Raw genomic sequence first — 24,848 nt, 5'->3', positions numbered from 1 at the left:
AAATATAAGAGCTAACATTTGAGCATTGTGAGATTTGACTATGCCAGATGTGCTATGCAGCTTATATGCATTATCATTTGAGCCTCACAATAACCCCATGAGGCTGTCATCAGTCACTGTCAGTTCAGAAAGGTTAAATAATCTTGCCCAAGGTCACAAAGCTAGGGAGTGGCAGAGATGAGACATGTTTTTAAAGTGGTAATACCCACTGTCATGGAAATACACATTTTCACATACTCCTGGAAGTGAGAAAAAGGACAGTTATACGTACGCTTATGTATGTACAGAATTGCTCTGGAAGGATATAGAAGAAACTGATAGCAGTGGCTGCTTTTAGCAAAGGAATTTGAAAACTGAGATACAAGGGCAAGGATGGGAGGAAAGCTTACTTACAGTGTATACTCTTTTGTAATGCTGATTTTTGTACATTGTTCATTTATCTATTCAAACAAATGAATATGATAAAAAATAAAACCTTGCCCTTGTATTCACAGCTGCAATTTCTAAAAATCCAGGCTGATAAGGTAGGTGACAAAATAAAGTTGTCTTCCTTCCTATGCCACCAAGTGTTGCCAACCTTTATGAACACAGCCCCCAGATGTCTGTGACACCTTAGAATAGTCAGGCCCCTCTGTTACCTTTCTGATTGCCCCAGAGAGGCAAGGCAAGTGACCAACTTACCAGGAAACCAAGTTTCCTCCTCCTAGTACTGTAAAGCCCTATCTGTCCCTTTACCAATTCTCTTCTCCTTCCTAATCAATGTTTTCCTCATCTTTTATTTCCTGCTTCAAGCTGTATTTCCTTCCCCCTCCTAAATTCTCAGGTCAGTTAACAGTATGAAGCAGGAAGGACCCTTGGACAGAATTGTGAAGACGGCCAGTTACTAGTTCTTCATTTGGAAAAAGTACTTAACATTCGTAAGGCAAAATCTCCTGGTCTATCAAATGGGACTGACAACAGCACTTTCCTGAAAAGGCTACTTTAAGAAAATGTTTGTGAAAAATGCTTCGTAAACTACACAGTTATATTCAATTGTTAGTCATTACTCTTATCATATCTTGTGTAGACCGGAAGCTCTTTGTCCAAAAGGGGCTTCTCTTCTAAAATCCCCAATGCGCCCACACTCAGCAGGCACTCAATAATGCTGGAATTTTTTTTAAAAAGAAAAAGCAAAAGGACAAGCATTAAGGTTGGGATAAGCATCAGCACCTCTGCTTTAAATCCTTAGGCTGCTACGCAAGGAAGACTGGAGGCTTTACATGCACTATTTCATTTATTCCTTACAATAACCCTATGAAGTGGGCTTTTTTCAAATCCCCATTTTACAGATCCAGTATCTAAGGCTCTTAGAGAGACTAAATAACTTGCCCAAGATCATGTGACTAGTAAGTGGTAGAGCTAAGATTCAAATATAGATCTGATTTTAAAGTCCATATTCAACTAGTGTAGGAAACTGCCTTTCCAGTACTTCATATATCTGTTCAATGCTACTAAACTTAAAAGGTTTTTCAAGACTTTGATATCATATTAAAATCTCCCTAAACTTCCATTTAATAAAAGTAATGAAGATTGAAAGTTGCAACATATTCTAGAGAAAAAGAACAAGGGAAAAGAAATATTAAGGGACTATTACAGCAGACAAAGGCTGAATGTACATGAACAACACACTTTCAACATACTTCTAATAGAACTATGGTGACCCTACTTCCTGGAACAAATCCAGTTACATGATTGGACACGCAATCTCTAACATAAAGTTTCTGAACACTGTATTTTAATCAGTTGGTCACATATCTGTCACTAAATTGTGTTCTCCTCCACTCCCCTCCCCAAAAAACCCTGAAACTCTGTTTTTTCGTTTTTGTTTTTTTCTGAGGAATATTAGCCCTGAGCTGCTAACATCTGTCGCCAATCTTTCTTTCTTTTTTTTTTTTGCTGAGAAAGATTAGCCCCTGAGGTAACATCTGTGCCAGTCTTCCTCTAGTTTATATGTGGGCTGCCGCCAGAGCGTGGCTGATGAGTTGTGTAGGCCCACACCCGGGATCCGAACCCACAAACCCAAGCTGCTGAAGCAGAGTGTGCCAAACTTAACCACTATGCCACCAGGCCAGCCCTGAAATCCTGTTTTATTAACTCATTTTGCACAACTAAAACCTGGCACAAGAGAGGCTATAGGACAAGGAGGTATCACCAAAAAATAAGTGACACATTAAATACCATGCTTAGTTTCAAGCCAAAGAAAATGAAGAGGTTACAAACATTTCTTGAGCAGCCATCTCATGCAAAATATTCTATCTTGGGTAATTTAAGAAAAATAATAAACCACAAGTTTGGCTCCTTACAATTCCAAGAACCTTAAACTGAGCAGAGGTTGTTTGTGATCATGACTAAAATTCTACACATTCTTACTGTAAATAGCTAACACTCAGCATCTACTCTAGAGACCATTTTCTATCTCATCACAGATTACTTTGCTCCATATAAGTTATTAAATAAAAAGGTCTTAACTCCTTAATGAAAATGATTTTAAAAGAACCACCATTTACACGTAATCACAGTTCCTTGTAGGTTCTCAAATGTTTAGTGATGGTAAGTTATCAAATTAAAGTACTTCTAGGGGCTGGCCCCGTGGCCGAGTGGTTAAGTTCGCGTGCTCCGCTGCAGGCGGTCCAGTGTTTCGTTGGTTCGAGTCCTGGGCGCGGACATGGCACTGCTCATCAGACCACGCTGAGGCAGCGTCCCACATGCCACAACTATAAGGACCCACAATGAAGAATATACAACTATGTACCAGGGGGCTTTGGGGACAAAAAGGAAAAAATAAAATCTTTAAAAAAAAAAAATTAAAGTACTTCTACAAAACAGAGCCTAGCATCAGCTATAAGCCAGAGCTATCTGCTATTACCAATATTTGACATTTTGGAAATACTACTTAAAAAAAAGAATATACTTATTATCTAAACACACATAAGATGGGAATGGGGAAAACTCACATAAGATGCAGGGTTTAATTCTAGCTATTCCTGCTCATTTGTAACATATAAATTTCTATTAAGAATAGGAGGACAGCACACCATTGTAACTGCTCAATAACCGCCATGTGGCTAGTGGCTACCATGTTGGTGTAAACAAAGAACATTTCCGTCAGCACGGAAGTTCTACCAGAGACAGCACTGTTGAGCCATTAGTTCTCGATCCCCTTGTAAAAAGCCCTGTACCTCTGAAGTCCATGTCATTCAGCTAAACCACTGCTTCTCAAACTTTAATGTGAATACAAACCACCTAGGACCTTGTTAAAATGGTGATTCCTATTTAGTAGGTCATGGGTAGGACTTGACATTAGACTTTTCTAACAAACTCTCAGATGATGTCAATTCTGCTCGTCCACAGACTACGCTACGTTCTTCCCCTCCTTGTGGCTAACAATTACCAACTCTCAATCATTCTACCTCATGCTCAGACTTTTCTGAGCACACAGCTCACAGCCCTTTTCTCCATCCCAACCCCTGCCATCATCCTGGGTGATTTCAACTGTCCACATAGACAATCTAAGCAACACCTAGCCATTCAGTTCCTTGATCTTCACTGATGTCTTCCATCAACCATCCAACTCCTATAACGACACCCAGACACCTTAGAAGCACCTAAAATGGTTCTAACTCTGAAATCACTGTATCACACTTGGGGACCACAAATGATTGCTTTCTGAAGTAATTTCATTCTCATTCTTCAACCTTTCCAGGACCACCAGTCTATTAATTCCTCCCTGTTTCTTCTTATTTTCCCGCCTTCACTTCCCTATCTTAGATTTCTCTCTTACAAATATCCCAAGTTCCCTTATCCCTTTACTTCTTTGTGAAACCCCCTTGGCAAAATCCCAATTCTGAATTAACCAACTAAGCACTTCATGTGACATCCAGGATCCTGAACTACTGAAGGAAAAGTCACACAACCTGACTGATGGTATTGCTACATAAATTCATGATTACCAAACTCAACTGGGCCCTCCATCCAGTCTGGAAACCTTACATTTCTCTAGGCAAACTTCCTCTCCCAATCGTCGTAACTATTCTTTCAAATCTTCTCCTCTGTCCTCACATGTCCAACCCTCACGTCTCTCCCTACACCTCTCACAGAGAAAACAGACCAGATAGAAACTGTCTATCCTCCTCCTCCTCTCCTATTACAGCGGAAATGTCCTCCCATCACAGGGCTTCCTGTGCACAAGGTTCCTCTTGAGGCTGAACCCTCCTTCCTGTACCTTCAATCTCTTCTAGCCTATGGGATCCTTTCTCACAACCATTTATATATCAACTAATCCTCCCGGTCCCCCCAAAAAGGCCAACTAAATGAAAGGAGCCAATCTGAAAAGGCTACATACTACATGATTCCAACTATAAGACATTCCGGAAAAGGCAAAAGTATGGAGACAGTAAAGAGATTCTCTAATTTAATATTTCAAAACACAGTTCATGCTATATCAAACTAACAGGACAGACTGAATTATACAGTATTTACCATTTTAAGTATTAGCAAAGTAGGTAGTGAGCCATAGATAGCAAATGATCACGAAACTGTCACAAGGATCAATTCCTCTTTGCTGTACAGACTAGCGCAGTACAATTCTCAAAGACAGTCCCTGAAATACAATCCTATAAACCCCCATCATAAATTACAATCATAAAGTAGAACATATGTTTCCCGTTAGAACAATCAAATAATTGGAAGTTCTGTTTCTGACAAAGCACTCAATATCAAATCAATTCAGGCTAGATGAATACGATAAAGTCAAAATTCAATAAATATAAACTGTAATACTTTTAAATTGCAAAATTATGCTTCAAGTTCTACAATATGAGTATAAACACACTACATATGTCAATAATCCAAGGGGCCCCAAGGTGCTACAAAAGCGTACACTGAACCCAAAATTTAAATCAACTGTATCACAAATTTGAATTGTAGTAATCCCGCCAGTCACATTAAAAGAAAAGTCGTTGTGAAAAGTATGAATTTAGATCTTTCTCATTAGTAAGTTTCTCAAAGCAAAAAGGTGGTCAAAATTATTCTACTTTACGTAGTCTGCAGTAACTTTTCTCTACCACTAGATGGTACTATCAGCTTCAGAAATCTAGGGAATAAAAGGGGAGATGTCGATATTAATCATTATTGCTATCCTCAAATATCCTGTCCCAGTACGTTAATATACTTGTATTTGTCAGATCATAAGTCTCAATTCTTGGCTTACCATATATGGTCACTACAATCTTAAAGAGAATCAAATAAACACACTGTTAAAATCTGAAGTAATGAAAGGTGGGAAAGCTTACTCTTAACCTTTCACAAAGGATTTTTCAATTCAATTCTAGAATTAAGTGTGGAAAAAACCTTAAAACACTATGAAGGTTTATCAGTTGCACTTTCTCTCACCCCTCAAAAACATTGTTCTTATTATTTATCCAATCTGTTTACCTTGAAGACAAGGTTTTGCTAAAAACTAGACACATATATATATATTTCTTTTTTTTGGTGAGGAAGATCAGCCCTGAGCTAACATCTGTGCCAATCCTCCTTTATTCTGTATGTGGGATGCTGCCACAGTATGGCTCAACGAGCAGTGTGTAGGTCTGTGCCGAGGACCTGAACCAGCAAACCCTGGACCACCAAAGCAGAGCCCACAAACCCAACCACTACACCACCGGGCTGGCCCCTAAAAACTGTATTTTTAACCAGCACTTTTAAAATATTTGGACTAATCTGGAGTCCCGAAGTGGAAACAATACTATTTTGTATTATAAAGCCAAGATCTGAGATCAAAAAGGGCCACAAATTTTAACATGCTAGCACCGATAATTAAGTAAATCTTCATACAGGAAACAACTTCCTAAAACAATAGGTTCAAACCAATCTAATTCTACACAACACGTTCTCAGAAGCTAACAAAAAGTTTAAAGATCTCTAATCTAAATGGAAAGATAGAACAATCTCAGATTAAATCTAAATCTTTTTAAATTGCTAGTAAAAGTATCAAAACCATCTGAAACAAGTCAGAATTCAATTTGAGAACTTTCTCATACCTTTTAAAGACCAAGTACAATTTGGCTGTCTATATATAAACATGACTAACCTGGTTTTGTAGAAAATTTAAGTGGGAAACCAACTATAAAATAATTTAAAAAGTTTATATTTTAAAACTGATTACTTCTTATGAACACGTCTGTATAAAAAAAAGTACTACAATGTGAATAAAAATTTAACAGAAAGGCTGGAGATCACAAAAGGTACTAGTCTCTCCAGTTCACATTTTCTGTATCTGACAGTTGCAAGGATCCGAACTATTACCCTTACAATCTACTAACACAGTTACATGAACACAGAAATCCGTAACCACTAGCATCATTTCTTCCTAAAGATAAATATACTCTTAACGGACTCTTTACAAGAACTTTGGGGTAAAAGTTTTCCTAAAAATTCCGTAAATTTTTCACTATGTACATTAGTTTATCCTAACGCTTTTCTTAATTCTTCAAAGTTTATTTGATATTAAGATACATTTTATGGTAAAACTTAATATAGTATAATTCACTCATATTTTACTCAAATATCTTCTTGAAAATGAAAAGTGGCTGAATGACATACCTTCAGAGTTATGTGCAGTTTTCTTGTGTTTTCGGCAATAAACCCTATAGGAAATGAAGAACAAAAATTATCAAGTAAACAAACTAAACTCACTTTTCAAATCAAGAAAATGAACATTATACTTCACCCCACTCACAAGTTGGATTCTAAAAATCTTATTAAACTTCCTTTGCCATTTCTCTAAGCATTAAATTCCTTACCAAAACACCATTTATAATGATGATGAAATGCTTTGAAATGGGGAAATTTTTTATAAAAGCCTAAAGAAAGTATGACTGTTTAAAAAAACTTAGAGAAGTTAAATAATTACATGTAAATTCCTTGTGAAGGTTTCTCTCGTATTTGAGCTTTATCATGCAATGCACAGTGGTAGTGGTATGTCCTGTGACATGTTTTCACATCACAACCAATTGTTGCTCCAGGACAATGGCACAAAGAACACATCTACAGCAAAACAATAAAATAATATTATTAGTGTATGGTTTTGCTAAGGCCGTGATATCAGGTTAGAGGCATATCAATCTCTGTCAAGGAAAACAAATTGGTTATTGAAAACTTTTGTAACTAAATTATGCTATTTTTCTTGTTTTCTCACCTAGAAGCAATTCAAATAAAATTGTACTGGGGCTATTTTTTTCCCATGTTAAACACTGAAAAAAATTAATGGAATATTATTAATGTCTGTTGTTTCACTGTGGTCAAGAGAAAATTTGAAATGTTGCAAATCAGGAATGTAAGCTGTGCATAAGTTAGGCCTTGCCACAATCCAGATTTTCCCGAAAACGAGTTACTGGGGAGAATGTCTCATACCAGAAACAATTTTTCCTTCACATTTCCACTTAATCAATGAGAATCTTTGGGGAAAAACTCACATACTACTTGGGAACCTGGTAAAATCAATTTTAAGTGAGGGAAGGAGAAAGGATAAAAGAATTAGGTAGATTTTTAAATACTTCGAACTCTAACAATATTTTGTGACGTCAAGTTGATTGTGAAAATATGCTCATCTATTTTAATTTAATCTGTTACTTACCTCTTACATTATGAACTCAGGCAAACAGATAAAAGAACAGATTCTTTCAAAATATTTTAATATACCTTATCTTCTGACTTTATTGGATAATTCATATTGTTTAACTAGCTCATGCTCTGAATTTAGGAAAAAATTCTTTAGAAAAAGTATATAATGATTGTTAATGGTTTTGATTAACATATCACAGTATACTGTATTGAGCAGACTTTTAATGAGGCTTTCCCCTAGCTATAAATGCCATGCCAAAATAAGTCCACAGCAAGATAAATCTTAAAAACTGTTCATTTGTTTCTTGGTCGCTAGATACCTCATTCTGAACTATTCTCATTCTTCTTTACTAATTTTAACATAAAGAACACTTACCATCCTAACTTTTAGATTACTTCGCCCTAAGCAATTTTGGTGTCACAAGGGGCTAATAGAAATTCCAATGAAATTCCTTATATTTCTCTAAGCAAGTCAAACATTCAACCCCTCATTCAAGCTATCATTTAAAAATTACTCATAAGTCAGAAACAGAAACATTTTCAATACAGGTACTTCCCAGAAAACATGAGGGCCAGTGCCCACTATTAGTACTAGAGAAATACTCTACTTCCTTAAATAAATATAGAAACTTCAAAGTATTACAGCAAAAAGAATTACTGGGCCAAATTATCAAGCAGGGAAAGTTGTTAATACTTTTAGGTGGCTTATAAATTCTTGAGGAGGTGGGGCATTTGTATTGCAGCTCAATTATGAGGTTCTATTATTTTAGTTAATCACATTTCTAATTAAAAAAATAGACATATTACAGAAATTTTGGAAAACACAAAAGAGTAGAAGAAAACTTTAAAATCACTTATACTCACCAAGCAGAGACGCCCTTACAGTGTTACAATGCTTATGTGAAAGTATTTTTCTATGTAATTCTGTACATACCATTTTGCAACCTGGTTTTTTTAACTTAATAAATCGAACATTACCCCACTTCATTAAGAACTCTACTGCAGGCGGTTCATCTTGAAATTACATCTAAAATGGGTTTGCATAGGTACATTTTGAAAAAGAAAATGAATTCAATTAGAAAGCAAAAATGAAAGGAGAGGTACTGTTAAAAATACTGTAGCAGGCTCAACACTGGCAAAGATACAGCGAGATGGGCACTCTCACATACTGCTGGAAATCGGTACATGCTCTGGACAGTAATTTGCCTTATTTATCAAAGGGCTTTCAAAAAGTTTATATTCTCTGATGCAGTAATTTTACTTCTATTAATCTAGTCTAAAAAATTCAGACTCAAATGATTTATATACAATCACGCTCATTGTACAACTACTTAGAATAGCCCAAAATGTAAAACCACCTATGGAAAACAACAATTGAAAACGTTTAAACAAATTATAGTACATCCATATATAGGAATATTTCATAGCCACTCTTTCCAAAGAAATTTTAGTGGCCTGGGAAAAGGCTTATGTAAAATTATTAAGTGAAAAAAATGAAGGATACAAAATTATGTGAATTATGATCCCAATTACGTTTATAACACATTCTTTGAAAATAGGTGAAAGTAAATATAGCAAATGCTGAGTGGCCATCTCTGGCTGGTTGGTTTTCTTCATCATAATTTCTTGTATTTTCTGATTTTTCTAGAATGGGCAAAAATATTTTTATATACAAAAAATTATTTTAAAAACATTGGGAATACTCTTCCAAATGTCTTTAATCCTCATCTCTCAGTTGATTGAGAATGGGAAGGAAATCAAATGTCCAAAATATATCAAAAAGTGTTTAGGCTGGTTATAAATTCAAATCTTCCCAAAGTGTAATCAGTTAACTACAGCAACTTAGGATGGATATATTTTTTTTTTAAGTGAGAAAAAATTTATTCTTTTATTTTGTCAGTTTCTCTCAAGGAAGAAAAGAAAGAGGAAGACATACCAATAAAAATGTTTTTAGAGAGTGGAAAATTCTTTTCAAGATTAGGAGTAGGAATTTTTCTCAATTAGAATTTTTGGGATCTATTTAATGCAGCATTCATATACAAGCAGAAATACCTGCTTGTATATGAAATTCTGGTGAGATACAAACAAAATAGCAAAAATTATCCATAATAAAACTAAATATAAAATTTATATCTGCTTGTGTACCTATGAACACAAAACAGGAAAGTAACTGCTATCTTTAAGTCTACTGCGCTATATTCCAACTCCTGAAATAATTCTTTTCTCCTGAACTCCTATGAGACTTAAGATATAATATTCATTTTGGCTCTTATCATTTTACTCCCCTGTATGGATAATTTTCTTTATAAATATATAGATTTTATCCATAAATTGCTTCTAGACTGAGTTTTTTGGAAGACTAACACTGTGCCTTACAAAGTAGTGCTCAATAAATCTGTTGATTTTAAGCTTACCTTGTTATTGAAGATTTTAATATCTTATGACATTTTTTCTCATTCATGTTTCTAATACCTACAGATTTAACATAATTATCATCAAGTATGTCTAAAAATATTTAAACAGTCTGAGCTGGGATTTGGAAAGGTAACATTGAGGCAACAATCCAGCTGCAGGGGAATCATAACGATTTTTCTTTGACTTTTGCTCCTCTATTCAGTTTGTTACCGAGCAGACCTAGTACACCTCAATAGTCAATTACCTCTTCTAAATGCGGAGACTGGAAGAAGAGGCCCCATCCTATTACAGACATTTGCATGTCATCTTTATAGTATGGTTAGAAGCTATATTAACTTTTAAAAACAATTTTTAACCACAATAATATATATTTAGGATGTACAGCATGATGTTTTAATACACATATACATAGTGAAATGATTACTACAATTAAGCTAACTAACATATCCACCTCTTCACAAGTTAGCACTTTTTTGTGCCTGAGGTGAAAGCACCAGAAATCTACTCTTAGCAAATTTCCAGTATACAGTATAGTATTACTAACTATAGTCATCCTGCTGTACATCAGATCTCTAGACTTATTTACCCTACATAACTGCCACTTGGTACCCTATGACCAGTATCTCCCCATTTCCCCCACCTAGTAACCACCATTCTACTGTCTGTGAAGCTATACTATGTCATGGTTAAGTTGTGCCACATAAGCAGAGTCTCAAGGAGCTGACCATAGATGAAAGAGGAACTAAGCCACGCATGAGAGGAGACAAAAGGAACTGAAAGGACTATGACTGCGCTAAAGTCCTGCAGGACCCAGAGGCTGGGACATACCTGCTCTTCAGTCAACTGAACTAGGCCAGGACTGAAATTCAGTTTGCAAAAGGAAGAAGTCTTAAGGAACAAAAGGAAAAATACTGCCTTCTCAGTAGTTACGGGGGAAGCTTAGGGAAAACTCCACTAAGACCACAGATAGATACAAGGTAAAACTAAAATGAGATTGCCAACTTTTAGGATAGGCAGAAAGAGAAGGCTCTTGGGGAAAAGCTGGAATCTGATGGCTAGACAGAAGCATACAGAGGTAAGGCAGGAAGGGCTAAGACTTAGCTTTGCCCAGCTTAACTGCCGTGTCTCTACTATGCATGTCAGTAACTGACCACCAGTGTATATGTACAAATTCTCATAGCCAAGCAGTTACTACTCTCAAGATGCCTGCTCCAAGAAAATGGCTACCAACATACAGAGAATGCAAAAGAGGTTCAAAAAGAGGTCATATTCTTCAGTCTGCAGGCAAAGAAAAAATGCTAAAAAGCACCTGGAGTTGGGAACAGGGTACCTAGGCTATTTTCACAGGAGACACAAGACAAAAATAAAGTGAGAGCAGTTCACCTTACACTGGTATTTGTTTTTTTGTTGTTTTTAATAACAGATAACACTACCTCTAGTAAAAACTAGAAAGCAGGACAGAGCAGCTGGGGCAAGTTTTCAGAGCTGCCTAAAAAATCCTCCTAACTCCAGGTTCATTGCTTTATTTATAGTAACACCTCACATGGCTAACACAGTTAGAAAACAGAGTGACCTCTGAATTACCTGGTTAACCGACAGTTGTCCACTTTCTTTGTTAAAAATTCCTAAAAAGAATACCACTGCACAGGAGGGTAGAACATAAACTCGTAACTGTTTCTGGTCTATCTTATAGCTACAATTTTAAAAATACAGCATTATCAAGAAGGTCTCATAAAAACACAAACTTAATATTAAGATTTATATAATAAAATAATTAGGTCTAAATGGAAAGCTAGAAAGCAAAAACGAAATCTGAAAGGTGTCAAAGTCATTGAAAAGTAACAAACCTGACAGATTAGGATCTTAAATTCCAAGTATTTCTAAAAAACAGGGCCACTGAAAAGTAGTTTTTACTAGAATAAGAGACTAAACCTAGGCAGTTACTGAATCATTTCAGAAGTCTTTTGGAAATGGGAGGGCAATGAACTAAGTAAGCCTATCAAGTTTTAACCTCGTCTCCTGACCTTGCTCTGAATATCACATACTCCAACTCCATCCAACTTTATGAATCATCATTGATGAGGAATATAAATTCTCTTATTGGAGCTTTTGAAGTTTCTTTTTTCATCTGAAAGGTTCAGACAGACTTTTTCTGAGCTCAGATCTTTAGGTTTCGGCTTTTTCCAGGTGCAGGTCTTTCAGGCTGAGGGCATTCTAAATTGCCCCGCTATTCTTCATCCGTGAAGAATCCCAAACGCACATCCATGCTAGAGTGAGCGCCGAGACATCCCCCCAAACCAGACACAGATTACTTTATATTATCGGTTTGAGCTCTCCTCCACTAGCACAAACAAATGAGAAGCAATTATATAATGACATCAATTTACAGTATTCCCAATCACAAAGAAGTACTAAATGAAAGCAAAGGAAAAAAGTTATTTGTGAATTTAAAAAATTAACTTAGTCAATAATAGTCAAAGACCTGATTTTCTCCATCATTAGACGTGAAGTTTCTCTTTGGCCTTATTCATTCTCCTTAATCACCTCCAAAGTAAAGCAAACTTCATTTTAATAAAAATGACAGGTAAAATATCTGCACACATTAAAATTAATTTGCCTGCCATAATCTGAGCCTTTAAAAACATTCATATTGGGGGCCAGCCCCGTGGCCAAGTGCTTGAGTTCACACGCTCTGCTTCAGCAGCCCAGGGTTTCACCGGTTTGGATCCTGGGCGCGGATATGGCACCGCTCATCAGGCAATGCTGAGGCAGCATCCCACATGCCACAACTAGAAGGACCCACAACTAAAAGTATACAACTATGTACTGGGGGAATTTGGGGAGAAAAAGCAATAAAAAAAAAGATTGGCAACAGTTGTTAGCTCAGGTGCCAGTCTTAAAAAAAAATAATAAAAACATTCACATTTATATGAATACACTCATCATGCATGTACACTTAGTTATACAGATGGCAATGAGCACAGTGAACAAATCTTCAGGAAGAAATCTACCTGTTTTTCCCCCAAAAATACCCTAAGGCAGGGGTCCTGCAAACTCAATCCACCCTGTCACCTGTTTCTATAAATAAAGTTTTATTGGAACACAGACATGCTCATTTCTATGTGTATTGTCTGTGACTGCAACTGAGACCATCCAGCTGGCAAAGCCTTAAATATTCTTTATCTGATCCTTTACACAAAGTTTGCCAATCCCTGTCCTAAGACAATGGTTCATAATCAAAAGTGTTCATCAAAAATCACTCGAGAACCTTTTTCAAAAAGATACTTGTCTACAATCCCCCACTTCCCCTTTCAGATTTAATAGTTGGTTAAGTACCACTGCTCTAAGGATTCAGAAGCACCACTGATCGATCCCCTGGTATCTTCTGCTTCTGTTTGCCGTAAGCTGTGGCAGCATTCTACACACTGTGGGTGCTCCATTTTGCCCTTACTGAATGCTAAATGAGCCATGCACTCTACTTTAAATAGCGCTGGCATTTAATACTTACTTAATACTTTTGACCACTTCCTCCTCCTTGAAACTCTTCCCCCTTTGACTCCTACAGCATCTCTTTCCCAGGGGAACACATTTCAAATGTCACTTTCTATGAAGGCTTCTGACTTCTCAGATAGAATTAATTATGGTCCTCTTTCCCAGCTCTCCCATGGCATTCTTTACATACTTCTAAGGCTAAACTATACTTATTCACGGCTGCACCCAAAGTGTCTAGCATATGCTTGGGTAATTGGGCACTCAATTAAGTATTTGTTAAATAGACAGATAAGATGAATTCTAGACTCTAGGTAGAGGCCTTGACAAATATAATGCCTAAGGAAACAACAAAAATAACACCATACTGGGCAGTGAAGGTTGAAGAAACATGAAAGCCCTCATGTGTGAGGCATACACAGTCCTCCACCATCCTGAACAAATAACCAACCCAATTTTCCCCTCTAGATTTCTCTCCTTCCTTTCCAAACCACTAGAGCTGCAAACACTAAAACACTGATTAACCAAAACAGAGGCATTTTATGTGATACCATTACTTCTCTGGTCAGTTTACAGCTAGCCCATTAGTAAGGCTTCACACTATTATCCAACTGAAGCTCTTCTCTCCTTCAAATTCAACCAACAATTAACGAGTGCCCACTTATTTATTACAACACTATTGAGTACAAATGAAACATCAAGCCCCATGCTAAGTGTTTTCCATGCGTTATCCCCACTTAATCCTATGCTGGGCAAAGAGAATACAGTCTCCACTCTCCCAGAGCTCACAATACTGTGCAGAAGAAAGGCTTGCGCATGTGTAACAACTATGACGCATACTGTGTTAAACTCTATGACAGAGGTGGAGGTTGAGTTGGACTCAAAAACAGACGGCACTTCTGAGAAGCAGCTAGGAGATGAATAACATCATTACATGCACAGCACTGGGGACACGCAGAGAATGTTCAGGAAACCTAGGAGAGGGAATGAGATAAGGAATGGAAAAGATGGGTTAAGAAATGACTTCTGAAGGGCAGGCTGAGGCTTCTGGATATTATTTCGCATGCAGTAAGGAATCAATAAAGGTTTGGAGTCGCAGAGTGACAGTACGTTTTAAAAGTAGAGATCAAGTAATTACCAGCAGTATGTTGGAAGGATGGGAAAAGGAAGACTGGATTTAGGATAGCATTAAGAAAGAAAAGAAGGCAGAGACAGACCAGGACAGAACCAATGCAGCTGATGTGGAAGAAGAAAGAGCTGAAGGTAAAGGATTCAGAAAGAGAATCGGGTTTTAGGGTGGGGAGATGATGAATACTGGTTGAGACAGGTTGAGTTTGATGCCTGCAGGACATCTATGTAGAGCAGATAAATATGCTTCCACTATGACATTTCATTCTCTACCATGACTACTATATATCACTTGTCTCCTGCTGTGCCCTTCCCCAGTCCCTCCTTTCCGAGTTGAAATTCCTATCTAAATTCCTATCTAACGTTTAAAGACCCTGCAATCAGCCCACTTAACTCTAATCCATCACTGCCAGTCTCAACGACCCATTCTGGTATAGTTAACCCATTTCCCGGACTCATTCCTTTTTTTTTTAAACCTTACCATCTATAGGAAGCAGTTTTAATGACCTAAATAGGCAAGACTCACCCCACACAGAATAAAAAAAGTGTATCTATAAACTGTCATATACGCAGATTCATGGCATGCCCAATATCTAGATCATAAACCCTCAAAATCAGACACCCTGTTTCTCAGAGGTGCTAAGCACTTTACTGGTACTGAGTAAATAACAAAGTAAAGACTATTTAGAATTGGTCTTTCTATTTTCAGAGGCTATAAAAAAATATCCTGAGGGTAACAGAATCAGAATATTCTTACATAGTATGTGCACAGGATTTTTGTCCTAAAAACTAACATGCTATTAACAGAATATATTAATAGGAGTCTGAGTATGTTTTAAATTCAGTACTATTTCCATCCTTATTTGAAAACTACTAGGCTCTAATCATTATATGTGTTAACATGTGATTTTTGGTTGGGCAGCTTAAAAGGCAGTCTAGTATAACCTAGTGGTTGAGTTCTGGCTTTGGAGTTAACGCCCTGGATTCAAATTCCACCTCTGCTACTTACTAGCTCTATGACCACGCAGGTTACTTAACGTCACTGAGTCTCAGTTTCCTCATCTGTAAAGTGAGGATGAACACCTTCCTTACCATCTCACAGCATGACTGTGAGGATTAAAAAGGACCATGCATTTACAGTACTTATCCCAGCCCCTAGCACATATTAAGTGTTCAACAAATGTTAGCTATTTCTACTATTGGAAAAAGCAGAAAAAAATGTTCAGAGCATTTATTAAGACATCTGAGTAAAATTCAGTTTGAAAAAGGTAAAGTTTAGAAGTGACCTGAGGACAGTCATCAAGTATATGAAAGATTACTCATTTTTAATAAAGAAAAAACCCAATACTTTCTTTAATGGAAGGAGACAGACACAGAATAAATAGCTTTAAATTAAGTGAGATAATTGAGTTATACGGAAGAATGAATTTCTCAATTCTGCAGAGTGTTATATAACTGGTCTTGTTTCAGGTTGCCTGGGTAGAATCACAATTTCTTGACATATTTAAGAATAGGGCAGGCAAAAATCTCATGTTGGATGGCTTGTAGTACTCTTGCCTAGGGGTAAGGAAGGTGGACTAAGTGGCCTTCTGAAGTCCTTCTGTTCTTAAAGTCTGTGATATATCTGACACAGGTACCAGTCAGAACAGTAACTATCCAATGAAGATACTCTTAACGATCTCACCACCTAACTTCATCCAGAAAGATTATGTTCTTCAAATATACCCCTCTCAAGTGTCTCCTTAAAAAAAAAACCCCAAAACAGCAGTGATAACTCATAATATTACTTGGAAATTTGCATTTCTTGACTAGATGGCTGGAGAATAAGAGTAGATGGGACAGACATGGTGTCTCCGTAAGGCTTCAATAGGAACCAGAAACCATTCTGGACAAACATGTCTGTCTTAACTGCAAAAACAGAGTCTCAAATTATAAAAACCTTAGTACTCTGGCAAATTTTTCCTGGTCCGCCGTGGTGCTTTAAAGGTGACATAAAAGAGATGAATATGTTCATGCAAAATGGCTTTCCTCCCCTGATCCTGGTGGCTGACACGAAAACCTTGTAAAATTGCCTATGGCAGCAAAAACACAGAAACCACACACCTGTACCTCCTGTTCTACTGTGACCTCCTAACCTCGCAAGACTCTGACCCATCTGGCCACCTATACACTTTCACCTGAAGCTCCAGTCTCTTCTCTCTATACTTTTCTTTGGGGCAAGTGAGCACCTCTGGAGCCAACACCAAGTACAGACTGGAACCTGTCTTGAAAGCACCCAGGGACCAGCACTCCTGTTTTCAATGATTTCCAAGGGGTATTCATGACCTACTTTTCATCTAGAAATCTAGATGAGCAGGAGCCAGGGCAAACAGGCTCACAGGATAAAATGCCTTAAAAAGTCAATTAGGGAAGCTGATTATCTAGTTTGAATGTAGTCTATCTACTCACATGAAGCTCTTCATTTTTTTTCCTCTCTTCCTATTTGTTCTATGACCCTTTCATTGCTTAGACAAATCTACACAGGGAAAAGTAAAGAGGAAGACTAAAATCTGGAATTTTGGTTACTTGAGAGTACTTCACGTAAAAATGCCAGAATGGAAGGAGCAAAACTGAAGGCTAAAAGGAGACTTAAAAATTATTTCAAAATTAAACACATAAATGCTACTCTAGTCCTGTCCCCTATGTAAGTTATTTAAATTCTAACATTTTGGGAGAAGGAAAAGGAGCAAAATTATACACCTAGGCTCAAAAGTTCTCTCCTTCTGCCACTATTCCTCAAAGCTAGATGCCCATAGCCTCAAAATGGCTTTGAAATACCTTTCCTAAGATAACTCTTTGTATCTTCAAAGCACTTTTTAGTCACGCAACATCACTGTTTAGTAAGGAGTGATACAGCATTATCTGTTCACCGTTGGCAAAAAGACAAATAAGTTAATGACTTGTCTAAAGTTACATAACGTGTCAGTGGCAGAGTTATTAAAAAAACAGACCTCATGACTTCCCAGCCCAGCATGGTTTTTATTAGACTACAATGATATTAGCAGGACCTTATTATTATTTATAAATAATAACTATAATGGTGGCTACCATTTATCAAGTCCCAGTCACGAGCCAGGCAGCATGTTAAGTCCTGTATGGTCTCACTTTTAATTCTCACGATATCCCTGTGAGGCAAGTCCTATCATTATTTCCTTTTGGCAGGTGAAGAGAACATGGCATAGAGAAGTAAATAACTTGCTCAGGGTCACCCAGGTAGTCAGTGACAGAGCTGGGACTCAAATCCAAGTCTGTTCCTATAGCTCGTGGGCTTGTGGTCTTAACCTCCAATATTGTTCCAGTCCGTAGATCAAGGGACAAGTGTAGTTATTTGTAACTCACTATACTTGGGGAAAAAAATAACTCCATACACTATCCCATTAAAAACTCATCAGAATGATTTATAATAGTGAAACGTACAAAGTTCTGATGCTTTCTTCACAAACAGGTCCAAATAAATATAAATCTCCATCTAATTTGGCAATACTGACAGACATATGCTGCTGCTTCATGTAAAACTAGGCATTGCATTTGTTAATAATACAGTAACATTAGGGACCAAAACTGCTCCTGTGCTGACGAGAGCAGCCATGTCAAGTGACAAAAATGCTAACAAATCAAGATGGAGAAGCATTTCCCAGGCATGTTCATAATGCCAAGGGATAAATAATGGGGTAATAAGGTTTACAGTACCACTTGGAAGTAAACAGTATTCTTTCTTTGTACCTGACTTTGTTTTTAAGGACTAGGAAATAAAAACATACTACTCTGGTTCTCAAAAATCAGCAAGCCACAATAACATGAAGAAATCTAAAACCACCAAATAAAAATCACATAAGAAACCCAAAATGAAGTGTTCTATTGCTATCTGCAGTTTTGGGGGTGGGGAAGATAAACATTTTCATAGTTAAGCCCTCACTACAACAAAAACTGTCTGACCTCTGAATCCCCGCTTGTGCCAACACTGATTCTAGGGTTTGAGACTATTTATCCAAAGCAAATCTTAAATGTTACCCCTGAACTTCTTCATACTGCTTTTTCTCTAATACTAGAAGACTGACCACTTTTCAAAATAGATTACTCCTAATCATCAAAATGATAGCTCTCTCTTTCCATCAGACTCGTTGTGAAATATGAAGTTGCTCAGTGATTAAGAACATATATACATGTTCTGTCAAATCCATCTTTAAAATGATGAAACACTTGATAGTGAAGCTAGTGAAGCTACAGTTACAGATGTAACTTCAATAAAGAGCTCAAAGGAGAAATATAATAACCAAATGAAAAGACATCGCTTCAATGTAAACCATTATGTATCATAAATACCAACTGAGATGACACCACTTTTCCAATAGAGCAATATAGTATCTTGCCAATCTGGTTACTGGTAGTGAAGACAATACAGGAATATTACTCTAGCATAGCTTCACAAAAACTATAAAACTCACCAAAAGTATCCAAAGTCACAAATGCTGTGTTATACAGCTGAACCACAGTAAAATACTTTGTTCAGTAAGTCCTAACATTTTCCTATTGCAATGGTACTGTCATCGTCATTTATAATGACCACCATTACTTTATGAATGGAAGATGAAAACATATCAGAATTGATTATGAAAATATACTTGAATGAAGACTTTTAACACACGTTACATTCAAATTAAGCAAACTGCTTGTTTTCTAAGTCAACACGGTCTCCAAAAAGATTTTAATTTTTTTTGAAAAGAAAAAAATTTGAATAATATAAATATCCATTCACTCCTTTTTTCTTGAGTGGTAAATAAGTTAAACCCAGCCTTGGAACTTGCTGGTTCAGAAAAAAAAAGACTGCAATTTAAAACTATACTCAGCTAATAATGCAATACACTCTAAAATAAGCAATTTCCTCCTTAATGAGCTTAAAATGTTTTATTCTCAAGAGGCAGAAATACCAACTTACCAGCTTCGTGCCTCTTTTAATTTCCTTTTGGACATCTTCAATAGAAAATCCACCAAGACTTTCGTTATCAGAGTGTGATGATACCAAAGCAGATGAAAAGAGCTATAAATTACATTTAAAAAAAATTAAGGTTCATATATAAAATTACAGTGAAACAATGAGTAAGATGTTAAATTTAAAAGGAAATTTTCTAGTAAAAACGGCATAGCATTAAAGAGAAACCATTTCTTAAAAATTTAACTGAGTTTTTCTTGTATTCAGGAATATTCATTGTTAAGAGTCTCGCGGCTTCAGGTCTCTTGGCTGCTGCCCGTTTACTTACCATGCACTTATGGTGTGCTGCCACCTTCTGGTTTTCAGATATTAACAACTGTCCACATTCCTTGTCTCTATTTGACTTACAAAAGCCACATTTGCGCTGTCTTGTAGGCCCTTTTTTCTGTTCAACTGAGCTTGACATGATTTTTAAATTGCCTTTAGAATGCCACTTTAAGCCTCAAGAAATGCTACAGAGAATAAGAAAGGCAACAAAATGGTTAATTTCGTTTTAAAACCAGTTTACACATAGTCATGTAAGTTAATATTTGACCTATGTTTTAATATATGCATTTTAAAATGGCCATTTAGTATAGACAAATTAATATTTAAACCTAAGATGCCTCCATTAAAAAATATGTATGTATGCATAAAGCTAAGTTAATGAAGTAACTGAGAAAAATCAAACTGCTCCAAAATTAGGGGATATGTAAAATAATCAGAAGTATTTCTGTGTAGATAAATAAGAAATGTACAATGTATGATATTAAAATAATCATCTGCTGACAGTTATACGTGAAAAATATTTTTCATTAATTATAAGTACCCCTTCAAGGAGACAAAGAATTATATACCTAAGGGCAGAGCAAAAACTACTAAGGGAACTACACAACATCCAGAATGAACAAAATTCTATAATTGCAAAATTCCTTAAAGTTCACATACTGATAAACCAACAAAAGAGAAACGAATTTACTTAACCATGACTTCGGAACACATTTTTAAAACTTGAATTATTTTCAAGTTTAAAAACATTATGTATATGTATTTAATAAATTAATTTTTGCTATTGTATTCCTTTTTTCAAGTGAAGAAAAAATTAAGCTTATGACAGTCTATTCAAAAATGCATACTTTAGGAATCAATTATTTAAAAAAACAACTATATTATCTGACTCGCAGATTTACTTCGAAACTCTGCTTATTAAACTAAAGTTACAAACTGAGAGTCGTATTCTAAAAGCAGTCACTTTCATACTTAAATTAGTAATATTGTATAAAGGAAGGAAAATTTTTCGGAGTGAGCCTTAAATTTAGTAAAATTATAATTATAGGTAGCATAGTCAAACAAAAAAAGGGAAGAATAGCTCTACCCCGGAAGGTTTCAGATTTAGATCATCATTCTCAATATGGATTGTGCAGAAGAATCTAAACAAATGTAGAATTTGATTTGTGTAGATTTCCCAAATCAACAGAACTATGCAGTTCAGGACCCAGGTTGCCACAACACATATTACAATCAATAACATCTCAAATTTTCATCTTAAAATTTATTAAATTCTTTCCATTTTTCCATATATTTGAACATCTTCATAGCACTATGTTGAGAAAATGGAAACACTAACACTACATTGTAGCTTTCTGAGAAGCACTTGTTCACCAACCAGAACAGCAACAGCTGGATGCCAGCAAGGTGGTAGCCGCAAACCATTCGGTGCTTTCCAATATAAAAATGCAGATAATTAAAATTTAACGTGAAGCCACAAAGAAATAGGTCTTCTCATCAATTGACACCTAGGTTTTTCTTTTCAACGAAACTTCAAAGGCCCTGACCAGTCTCTGCGTTCATGGGTTTAACAAACTTAACGCTATCCACAATTTTAAATACCTCAGTTTTCCAAATGGCATCGGAGAATTTACAACAGTACTGTATTCATAGCACTGGCTACAAACCGTGAAACTGATTGAAAACAGGCAGCAAATACTTTTAGGATTAAAGGGAAAAAAGGACATAACAGAGAAACAAAAGAAACAAAAGGGGAAGTGTGTTTGCATTTGCTCAGGCAAATATGTGTTCAGTTGCTTTATCAAGAACATAGCTGCCAAAATCTTTAGAATTAACTATGCAAAACACCAAGATTCATAAATAGCACCAAAATTTGCTATTTGAGTTCTAAATTAGCTTTCTTTACTACCATGCAATGAATAGGAGGCACTCTGAAACCACTGTAATGGGTCCAGCATCTCTCCAGGTCATCCTTGGCCAGTTGAAAGGATGGCACATTATGAATCTAACTGTACACACATCTTTAATAGTGTAATTTCTGCACAATCCTAGCATAGGCTATAAAACTGGCTTAAGATAAAGAAAACTCCTAGAGTAGAAAATCACTTTTTATTCTTGAAATTAATTCTGAAAATGGTATCCTCAAAATTCTATCCATATTGAATTCTGCCTCTTTTCAATTGATAAACAGGTAAATTTCTCATCCTAATTTTGAGAACCTTCTTTTCGGGGTATCAAAGACCCCAAAATCTAAAAGAGAAAAAAAGTACAGTTTATTTTGCATTCAAAAATATTCTCGTGTTAATTTTTTGTTAATAAGTTTAAATATAATTTGTAAAGTGAACAGAAACACACAAAAAAGTACACCAAACGAATCAAAAACTTTCCCCAATGTGTAATGACTAAATGGATTTTTCCACTAAAATTCAAATAATGCATCTGTGCATATCTTGCTAATTTTTTTACAGCCTCCTTGTAAAACATGAAGTGAGAACATCATGGAAACAATGACTCCTAGCAAAAATGTCTTTATCATAAAAATACAGATTTTTATCTAATGCTGTCACATTTGTGGTCTCTCGTTAAGGTGAATAAGGGCATTCCAAGGACCAATATTAAGGGGTTCATAATGATCCATACAGCTATATGGCATTTTAATTGCAGTCTAATAGGTTTTTCGGGGCATGCAGAGATCAAAGTTTGATGCTTTCACCCAACAATGAAACCTTTTCCTTAAAAGAAACATAACATTATGCACAATGTTATAAAGCAGAAATAAAGAGGCAAAGATAGCGTGAAAAACATAATTTACATGTCTGAAAAAATACAAAAGCTCGATTAGTTAAGCTGAAGCGATCAATGCGTTTCTGATTTTCCAAGATGCTGTAAGCATCAAGGTAGAAATAACCTGAAACATCAAGGAGAGCATTCAAGAACCCACCCGAGAGCTCATTCAATGTCTGGTATCTGAAAGACCATTTTTCACAGGAAAACAAAACAAAACAAAACAAAAACTGCAGTTCCGGAAGATCAAACAATTCCACACGCAACCAAGTTGAAATATACAGATCAAAATATATAAACGTGATCCCCAAAGAAGCAGTATTTCTGTCAGGAAAGTTACAGTGGAGAGAAATAAACGAATAAGAGATGAACCGGAAGGGCACCCGAATTTGGTTGCACGATAATATTACATGCTTCGCACTGCTTTTTGCGGTTATTCAAAAGGAAACTGAAGGAATTTTCCAGTTGTTTCAAACCCAAGGGTAGAAAAAGAATTTGAACTGTATGAATAAGACCTGATATTACGTAGTAAGCCGATGAAAAGAAAAGGTTTTACAAAAATAAAGGCTTTTTCAACTTCCACGCAGAATATCGAAACGAACAAATTTCAAAAGAATGCCGTGCTGTTCGTCCATATAATAAAGGATGGTACACATAACGTACCAGATCCTCTCCGTTATTTATTCCTCAGTACACTCTAGACTCCAAGATCTCCCTCTAATCAAGCGCTAAACTCGCAGAACTATCTTCTCTAAAACACTTTAGCTGGTTCCTTTCGGTCGTAAAGTCAGGGTCCCCTAATTGTCCTTTTCCAATCCTCCCGAATCCAGGAAAATATCACCCTACCACTTTCTTTAACCCTCGTGCCCCAGGAGTTCGCCCTCTAATAGTCTTCGTTTCATATCTCAGTTTCACCCCTAATTCCCCCCACCCCGGAGTTTTTCCTCATTCCATAAGGCTAACCCTCTTGCCATCCTAACAATTCTTCCTCTTACTTTTCCCAAACTGGGAGTCTCCCTCCTTCCCAAATATGTCCTAAGCAATGGCAAAGACTAAAAATCCCCAGGATTTTTTCCTCCCTAAATGTTGCGCCCCCTCCCCCGAAGTCCAGGCTAAAGCCTAACCTCTCCTTTAGCTCCTCCAAAGCACTTTTCTCAGCAGCCTCTTTGCCAAGCGCCTTCAATGAGCGGCGCTTCTGGGGTCTCTGACAATAAAGCGAGACCACCAAGAGTCCCCCTTAACAACGGGCAGGGGCGGCGGCCTGGCCACCGCCATCCTCCTTGTCTTCTCCCGCCGGGCAGAGAACGCGGGGCCCCAGGCTACCGTGGGGACTCACCGGCGGGGCCCAGAAGCGAATGGCAGGAGAGAAGCGCCAATGAGGGGAAAGAGAAAGAAGTCGGTCTCGGTTCTCCTGCAGCGCCTGGGAGCGGGGCTCTGTCGCCGGAGGTTGTTTCCTTTCATTCGAGGAGAGACGGGCTCGCCGAGCGCCCTTACGTCGCCCCCCTCGCACGCAACGACTCACACAGCGTTGTACGTCCTGAGCGCGCCGCGGGTCCTGATTGGCTGCAGCGACAGGGCAGCTGAAGCCGCAGAGCCACGGCGCATGTCCGGAGGCCGCCCCCAGTACGGATCGGGGCGGCAGGCCCCGCCTCCTGCTCGCGCGGGTACCTTCTATTCTCCGGTCTGCCGCTCAGCCAAGTGTTTGGGGGCAGGATCCGAGGAGATAGAGAAAGAGATTCAAAGATATCGCTGTGGGTTGGGCGAAGGGGCAGGGTTGGAACTAGAGACCGTTGGATAGGGGCCCTGGGTAACCAGTTTTCAACAGTGATTCAAGCGGGTAGGCCTTATCCCTTGCACTTGTTCACCGAGGCCTTTGCACATCCATTATTTCATTGTACTCTCGTGGCATCCCTTTGAGGTCCTCCGTTCTCTCATTTTACTGACAGGAAAGACTGAGCTCGTAGTGGAGTCAGGCTGCCTGGATTTCAATCCTTGGGCGAATCATTCTAGTCTCTGCACCTTAAATTTTTTTTTGTCTTTGAAATGGGGATAAAAATAGTATTTCACGGATTTATTG

At 37.2% G+C, this 24,848-nt stretch overlaps 1 protein-coding gene across 9 annotated transcripts in view; it reads right to left on the bottom strand.

Moving 5' to 3' along the window:
• The window catches only part of PHF6 (PHD finger protein 6), a 48,326-nt gene extending 24,021 nt beyond the window's left edge, over positions 1-24,305 (bottom strand). For 4 of the 9 annotated variants that reach the window (XM_070606183.1, XM_070606186.1, XM_008508021.2 and 1 more), the window contains exons 1-5: positions 24,108-24,305; positions 19,989-20,172; positions 19,667-19,768; positions 6,950-7,083; positions 6,640-6,683 (exon numbers count right to left, since the gene is read on the bottom strand). In XM_070606183.1, the coding sequence (XP_070462284.1) occupies positions 6,640-6,683; positions 6,950-7,083; positions 19,667-19,768; positions 19,989-20,126 (418 nt within the window). In that variant the 5' untranslated portion in view covers positions 20,127-20,172; positions 24,108-24,305. Of the gene's footprint in view, positions 1-6,639; positions 6,684-6,949; positions 7,084-19,666; positions 19,769-19,988; positions 20,173-21,326 lie in introns of all 9 variants that reach the window. The other 5 variants (XM_070606185.1, XM_070606188.1, XM_070606187.1 and 2 more) reach the window with 4 other exon arrangements.
• Between the last annotated feature and the right edge of the window lie 543 nt (positions 24,306-24,848).

This window comes from Equus przewalskii, chromosome X (genome assembly GCF_037783145.1).
Source record: "Equus przewalskii isolate Varuska chromosome X, EquPr2, whole genome shotgun sequence".
Taxonomy (NCBI): domain Eukaryota; kingdom Metazoa; phylum Chordata; class Mammalia; order Perissodactyla; family Equidae; genus Equus; species Equus przewalskii.
The sequence above is the reverse complement of the archived record's forward strand: the minus strand, read 5'-3'. Positions and strand labels throughout refer to the sequence as shown.